The sequence below is a fragment of the Oryzias melastigma genome, unplaced genomic scaffold (genome assembly GCF_002922805.2).
Source record: "Oryzias melastigma strain HK-1 unplaced genomic scaffold, ASM292280v2 sc01660, whole genome shotgun sequence".
Taxonomy (NCBI): domain Eukaryota; kingdom Metazoa; phylum Chordata; class Actinopteri; order Beloniformes; family Adrianichthyidae; genus Oryzias; species Oryzias melastigma.
Window position 1 is genome coordinate 1 of NW_023418241.1, and position 7,886 is coordinate 7,886.

The window sequence follows — 7,886 nt, forward strand, 5'->3', positions numbered from 1 at the left end:
CCTTTTGCTGAATAACTTTGTGGCCATAGCTGGAGCTTTACTGATGATTTTGAGCCAAACCGCCGTGTCTTTTGAGATGATCATGGTAGCACGATTCCTCTACGGTATCAACTCAGGTAACGAGAGTTTCACTTTTTTTGCTCATTATTTTTCAGAGACATTTGGGGTCTCATTAACTTGTGGTTTTATTCAGGGGTTGGTCTTTCTGCTCAAACCATGTATCTCATTGAATGTGCTCCTAAGAGGCTCAGAGGGATGGTTGGCGTGTCTGTTGCCACCTTCCTCTCTTTGGGAAGATTCTCCGGTCAGCTCCTGGGAATCAGGTAACTTTGTTTCTGGAGGTAACTTTTAAAATGTTCATGGATGTTCCTGACCCGTCCCTCAGCTCTATCTGACTGAACTCTGTTCAAGTACGTAGTTGTAGAAGCTAATTTCTCTTTAATAGCCCTTGTAAATCGTTTGTCCGTCCTGGGATAGGATTTTTCCTATTCGGGCATCCTCAAGGTTTCTTCTTTTTTCCTGAATCAGGTTTTTTTAGGAGTGTTTCCTTATCGGGAGGGAGTCTAAGGGGCAAGTATAACCAGTATTATTTAGTCTGTTTAGTTTTTAGCTATTGTTCGTATTTTATGACTAACCTTTTGCATCTGTAAACTTACCGAGGTAATTTTTTCTTTGTGATATTTGGTTAAATAAATAAAATTGAATTGTATTGAATCACAGAAAGATAGAGTAAAGAAAATGAGTGTCACCTAGAAAAGAAGCAAACTCTGGAACCACTTTAGTTTTGAGATTCTGGAGTCTGGAAGAATAGTTTCTTCTAGAACCTGCTTAAAAACCACCTGAAAACCTGGAGAATCTTAAAACCAGATCAAAACCGGATTATTTTGAATGCCAACTTTTATTATGATTTCTTCTTTTTCTGAAAATGTTTAAATTATATTTTGCTTTGTGTTGCTCCACTTAAAATTTGCTTAAAAAAATTATACAGTAAGTTGAAATGCAATTTTTTTTGTATTTTATAATTCAATTTTAAGATTTTATCAGCTGTGAATAAATAAAAGCATATTCATATGTAACACAATAAGAAAAAAAAACATTTTTTAGCATAAAAAATTCATTTAGTGCATAATTGGATATTTTTGTCTATAATAAATGAATTAAAGTAGCAAAACAATCTAAAGAGCTGATCGGAGCCAGAAGAGACAGTTCTCTAAGAAGAGTCAGAATTCCCATCACTATATGAGCGGACATTACTTCATAAACAGGGGAAAAAAATAAAACATTTTCATTTGTTGACTTCTCAATCAGACATTGATTTAAAAACCTAACCGTTTTTCATATAAATACATTTATACACACATTCAGCACAAATAGGCCTACATAATAATTTAGCAGTAGAACTAGGAATTCATTGTTACATTTGTTTTATGAAATTTGTATTTTAAAGATCTATTTTTTAAACAAATGATGAACGAAGCAGATTTTGAAAATCATAAAAGCTGTATTACACATGACTTAACACACACAATGACTCTTTCATGACACACTGGTGTTTTTTGCTCCGTACTGATGAAATTCTGTAGTCTGGCCAATAGATGTCACTAGTTTGGGGGGAATCAAATGCTCCACAACCCTGAACCATTTCAATACAGTTTGATTCAGTGGTTTAAAAAGCTTTTATTTCTCCACCTAATGAAATATGCTGTTAAGTCACGATGTTGTCAGGAGAAGGTGGTGTTCCTGACATAAAATATTTAATAAACGTGACAAAAATCCTTAACTAAGAGGGGACAAAAAATGAAAACAAATCAGACAATAAAAAACCCAGAAGAACTGAAAAGCCGACGCTGAAGTGCACTGTGGGTAATTAAGTGAAATGAAAACAGCTGGGGTTGATTAAGTGCACACGTCTGTAGGTATGGTCATATTTTGGTCAATAATTATTACAAGAGAGATTTATGTTTGATGCTTATGTAAAAGTTTAGCCAAAAAAATTGAATGATTGCAACAATATTTGTTAAAGTAAAAGGAAATCTCTTATATATGCGTATAAAAAGCTGCTATTGAAAAAAACAACAAAAAAACTATTACTTTTTAAAATCTTAAATATCTTTAAAATAGCTGCCACTCTTTCTAAAACTACCTCATTAAAAAATCATAATCCTCACCCTTGAATTTCTGTTTTTTTTCCAATTTACAGCAAAGTAAGTAAAAATATTATGCTTTTTAAAAATATAATATAATAATAATATTTTCTTAATGAAATGCCACTGCTATAGGATGCATGGGCCCTTTTATGATCTATATAAATGAGACCAGAGGTAGGATCTAGTATTAAATAAACAAATGTATTTAAATTATTTTGATGCTGTTCTTTGACACTGAAAATCATATCTATTCAAGTAGATTCAAAAATGTTCCCAAAGTTCAAGTGATAAAATAAAACTCTTTTTCACTTTTTCTTCTTCCTGAGATGATTATAAATCAACATCCATATGATGGATGCATCCGTTATGCAAATAATAAAAAATGAACAATTAAACGGGATAAAAAAAATACAACAGAACACATAAAATAAAGCACAAAAATCCACATGGGTTTAAATATATCTAGTCATTGTACAGTGAATATAACAGTGGATTATATGAATTAACTGAGGACATTTTGTAAAAATGTTTCATCAGCTAAATTGACGATTTAAATGTTTTTTTTTAATTAGCATAAATGCCTGAGAAGGGCACAGGAGCTAAAAATAGCAAAACATTTATTAATTTGACATGATAATCAATCAAAACGTGTAAATTCTCTAAAAAGCATGCAGGAAACTTTTATCAGTTTGATCTGAAATGTTTTGTAACGATCAGCGTGGGGAAGGTGGAGGCTGTTTCTGCAACAGACCAACAGAATTGATAACATTCCTAAAAAGAGCTAACATTTTAAAAATATTGTTTTCTCTAATTCTATTTATGTTTATGTCCAGATTTTGATAGACTGACATCACATCCTAAAGTATTTTCTCCTTTTGCACTATAAACCTTAATTATCCTTTTTTCTTTAGTTTTAAATCAATTTATTAAGAGTTTTTACTCAATAAAACAGCTATAATCCCTACTTGATTACAAATGTGCTAATTAAACTGTTTAAAAAATAAAAGCACATTTTGTATTTGTAACCAGTTGAACCACCAGAGATCCAGAAGACTTTGGAGACCATGACAGCTCTGACGTAAATGTTGCTCTTTCAGGGAGTTACTTGGTACAAAGAAGGACTGGCCTTGGCTCCTCGGTTTTAATGGTTTCGCTGCGTTGTTCCAGCTCTTCACGCTGCCATTTCTCCCAGAGTCTCCCAGATTCCTGCTGCTGGAGAGAGGGGACAGCCAGGCCTCGGCAAAGGGTCTAAGAATTAGACGTATTCTTCATTCACTTCAGATTTGTCAAAGATATATTTATTTAAACCTCCCATCTTTCCATCATTTCCAGCTTTTGAAAGGCTCTGGGGTAAAAACGACTACAGCAGGGAGCTGGATGACATGATGAAGGAGAAAGCCAGCCTTCACAGTATCCCTAACCAATCAGTTTTGGAGCTATTTCAGAGCCGATCGCTCCGCTGGCAGCTCCTCACCATCCTCATTGCCTTCAGTTCCCTTCAGCTGTCTGGCATCAACGCTGTGAGTGTTTCATTTTTCCACAAAAACATTTTTTTTTTACATTTAAAGAGTTAAAAAGTCTTTGCATATTGTGATGCTTCTCCTCAGGTGTACTTTTATTCCTTTGAAGTCCTCAGTGCAGCAGGAATTCCACATGATAAGTTAGCTTATGCAGCGCTGGGAACAGGCCTGTGTGAACTCGTCACATCTACAACTTGTGTAAGTCTCAATTAATCAATTTCTATATCCAATAATATCATTTTATTCTCATTTGTAATAATTTTTCTTTTTATTTTAATTATTAACTTTGACATGGCTTCCCCATGTGGCAGCAAAATAGTTATTTTGTGTGATAAAGCATAAATAAACAGGATTATTTCTGTTTTTTGTTGTTGCAGTTCATCATTATTGAGAGTATGGGCAAAAAGGTTCTGCTCTACAGAGGCTACATCGCCATGTCTGTAACTCTAGGTCTTCTCACCATCACTGTATACTTCCAAGTGAGTCACCACAGGCCACTCCCACCATCTTCATACACACTTTGACCTAAAACCTTTTAACCCTCTTAGAAATCCGTCTCCTGGTTGCCATACTGCAGTTTGGTTCTCGTCTTCTTCTTCATTTTCTTTTTTGCTATTGGACCAGGTACTTCAATAAAAGTATCTCTTATTGAGTGTTTTTTTAATTTTTAATCAGCTCAAATGAAATGTTTGTGCTCTTGATCCAAAGCTGCAACAACGGCTCCTCTTCCCGGAGAAATCCTGCCTCAGTCCTTCAAATCTGCAGGATACACTCTAGGCTGCACCATCAACTGGATGGGCCTGTTCGCACTGGGGATGCTTTTCCCCACCATGGTGGTACGTCGGTGCATCGACACACCAACAGATCAGATGACTTGAATTGTTGACTCAAGTGTGTTTATTTTCCAGGAGAATCTTGAGAGTTTCTGCTTCCTCATCTTTCTGGTGTTCTGCCTCGTCTGTGGGCTGTACGTCGCATTCAACGTGCCCGAGACGAAGAACCGAACGGTGCTGGAGATCACTGCGGAGTTTGAGAGGATGCACTGCAAAGATGAAACATCACAGAAGAAGAAGCCCGAACAGGATCTCAGTGGAATCAAATCCTGTAGTACCAAATTCTGATTCACACAGGAAAGTCTGCTAAGATTCCTGAACAGATGACATTTTAGTGCTTTTAAATTAAGAGTTTCTCACGCAGAAATGAAAAGTTATTTGTGTCATGATAAAACTTTATTTTCCCATAAACAAACAAGCATGAGTATTAGATATCCTTGCTCATACAAAGAAAATCACAATTTAAATCTCTTTTTTTTAAGTTAAATAAACTTTCCTTGTTTTTCATGAAGCATTTATGTATGAAAGTTGTTCTTTTTCTGGAATAAAGTTCAAACTCTTAAATGTCTCGTAAAGTTGAGTCAGTGGACAGCCGTGGGTGTGACTATTCTCATTAGAAAACTTGCTGCTTTAGATAATTAGCGGTATCTGCATGTTGACCAGATTATCAGCACTGCAAGGCCACACAGAAAAAAAGCACTTAGATAAAAATTAAGTTCCTTCATCATTTCCACCTTTTCTGATGTTTTTCCGTTAAAAAGTTTACGTCATCCAAACCTTCTCAGTCCTGTCAGTTTTTTTTCTTAATAGTAGCAACAAAAATTAAGAGTTTTTATATAAAAACTATTAGAAATGAATAAACGCAGGTGAAGCATCTGTTTAATTTTATGCTGCAGCACCTCAATAAATATGAACCTTTCTGTCGTTTTTGCTCTGAAGAGAAACACCATTGCTATTTTTGTCAAAAATATTTTATTTTGTTAAATTATCAACATTAAACTGTACAAGGTGATGTCTTTGTTGGTTATTTTATGTTTTTATTCTACTATCCAAGGGATTTTTCATTGTGTTCCAGTTGTAAAGCTAATTAGATCTTGATTTTTCTGATTTTTTTTTTAATGTAAGCACTTGGTTGCCACGGTTACCATGCATTCATGTTTTGCAACAGTACTTAAAAAGTTAAATGAGACGTTGTGCTTTAATGAGAAGAACTGAGACAGAAGCAAGATGGATTACTTGTGTAGCAGAGGTTATACACTAGGAAATTCAAGGTACTTTATAAAAACAAAAATCACACTTTAAATTCTAAAATTGCAATAAAACTGTGATTAGTGCTTTAAAAACAAATTTCAAAGAAAATAGCAAACTACTAAAAGACAAAAAATAAAAGTAATTAAAAAAGAAAGGTAAAAAGGATCAAAAACTTTACTTACTTTTTGTTTCCCAACTCCAGACAAAGTACTCTAGACATTATTAAGACTTTACATAATAATAACTAACATGTTGTTGATGCAAACACTTAGCAAATGCTTAGGGACACACATGAAAATTGTGTTTTTGGTGTTTTGGTCATGTTCTTGCAACATTTTTCTCATGATTGAGGACATATAGAAAATAATTTAACATTAAAACTGCAGGTCTGAGTATTTATTTATTTAAATCATAATGAATCAGAGTCAGATGAAAACAAATGCAGTTTGAAAAAACTCTCAGTTGTGAAATGGGCAGGCCAAAGTCTCCCTGTTTGCATCAATTTATTGACATTTATTTGTTTGTTTAAATTAGGACAGTGCATAATCGACAATGTGTTAGCATAGCAAAAACATAAATATTGCCAAAATTAGCACAAGTGTTGAGGTAAAAGAGAAAAACATATAAACATTGAAAAAAATTGAGCAATTTTGACAACAATAGACAAAAGTGAAAACACACTTTATGCGGAGTATAATAGCATAAAGTATGAAGAGAGAAAAAAAAGAAAGTTTAATGGACCTGAGATATACATTTTTAAGTGTAAGCTAGTGGAGAGTGTGTAAACAAAGGGATGATGGGATATCAGTGGAGGCTTANACTCAGCACCAATAGTCCCACCTACAACTCAAAGGTGAATTTCTGATGATGAACTTTGTCCAAGAAAATGACATTGATTTTTATTTGAGCTAAAAACTACATAATCAGAATTAAAAGACACTTTTACAACAGATAAAAATATAATTTATGTGGATGTTTAATGCTTTTTTATCTATGAAATAAGGTTGAATTTTAAACATTTGTTAACTGCTAATTAATGTATTACAACAATACACTTAGTAATGCATAAAAGTATATGTTAACTCTTTATTTAATAGTTATTAATGCTTAATTGTGCGTATACAAATGTTATTCTGAAGTTACTAAAAAATATTTTTTGCCAGATTTGAACTTTGTCAGACTTTATGGAGAACTTTAAAATAATTTAGCTGCATAAAACGTAACTTTATTTAAAAAATAATGGAAAAAAAAAACATTAATCGTGTGTCTGTAAGTTCATAAAGACAGCAAACAGTCAGCAGAATTAAGTGTTGTCAAACCCCCTCTGGACACCTGAAATGGAATAAATCCCAAATCCAACTGTATGAAATGTTTTGAACTTCTCATGTCAAAGAAGCACTGACAGCCATCAGGGAACTCCCAGCGGCTTACGCACGCACGCAGCTCGGGTCCATGTGTGCGCCTCTGATAACGCAATCTGCACGCTCTAAGTGAAAGTCGCGCCGCGTCAAGACGCGCACGCAGGAGGAGGAGGCTGGATCAGAGCGCAGCATCCCGGCGCTGCGCACGTAAACAACAAAAACAAACAAAAACAAAACGCCACGCCCACACACTTGACCAGCTCTCATGTCGATGACCGCCGACAGTCCGCAGAGATCCGAGCAATGGACGACTTAACGGGACTCTCCAGCTCTGAGCCCGGAGTGAGGACAGATTTCGAAAAAAAGTAAGTTTTCACTCTGATATTTGCAGGAAACTTACACAGATGAAATTCGTATTTTATTTTTAAATAATCACTTGTTTTCATTTGTATTTTTGTGCCTAACTTTTATATATATATTTTTTATAATCAAACAGTCAAAAACATGAATCAATTTTTTGAAAGCTTACTTTTACAAAAAAGTGTGTAAAAAAAAATCCAAAATCCTTAAGATAAATTCTAAAATATGTAATAAAAAATAAATTAAATTAATCAGCTTTTTGAGAAGGTGAAAACTTCTTCATCAAGAGCTGAATGAGAAAGTGGGGCGAGCTCAACTGAAACTACTAAAGGTGCTAAAACAGAACAATACATCAAAAATACATCATGTTGGGTCAATAGTAGTCTCTGGAAACAGTGGAAGTGATAGCAAACT

At 34.2% G+C, this 7,886-nt stretch overlaps 1 protein-coding gene across 1 annotated transcript; it reads left to right on the forward strand.

Moving 5' to 3' along the window:
• Window positions 1-1,715: 1,715 nt before the first annotated feature.
• On the forward strand, window positions 1,716-5,040 carry LOC112138754 (solute carrier family 2, facilitated glucose transporter member 9). The gene is made up of 8 exons (XM_036211254.1): window positions 1,716-1,720; window positions 3,245-3,393; window positions 3,480-3,667; window positions 3,755-3,865; window positions 4,045-4,146; window positions 4,216-4,291; window positions 4,376-4,503; window positions 4,576-5,040. The coding sequence occupies exons 1-8, from the start codon at window positions 1,716-1,718 to the stop codon at window positions 4,786-4,788; spliced, it is 972 nt and encodes a 323-aa protein (XP_036067147.1). The 3' UTR covers window positions 4,789-5,040.
• The last annotated feature ends 2,846 nt before the right edge of the window (window positions 5,041-7,886 follow it).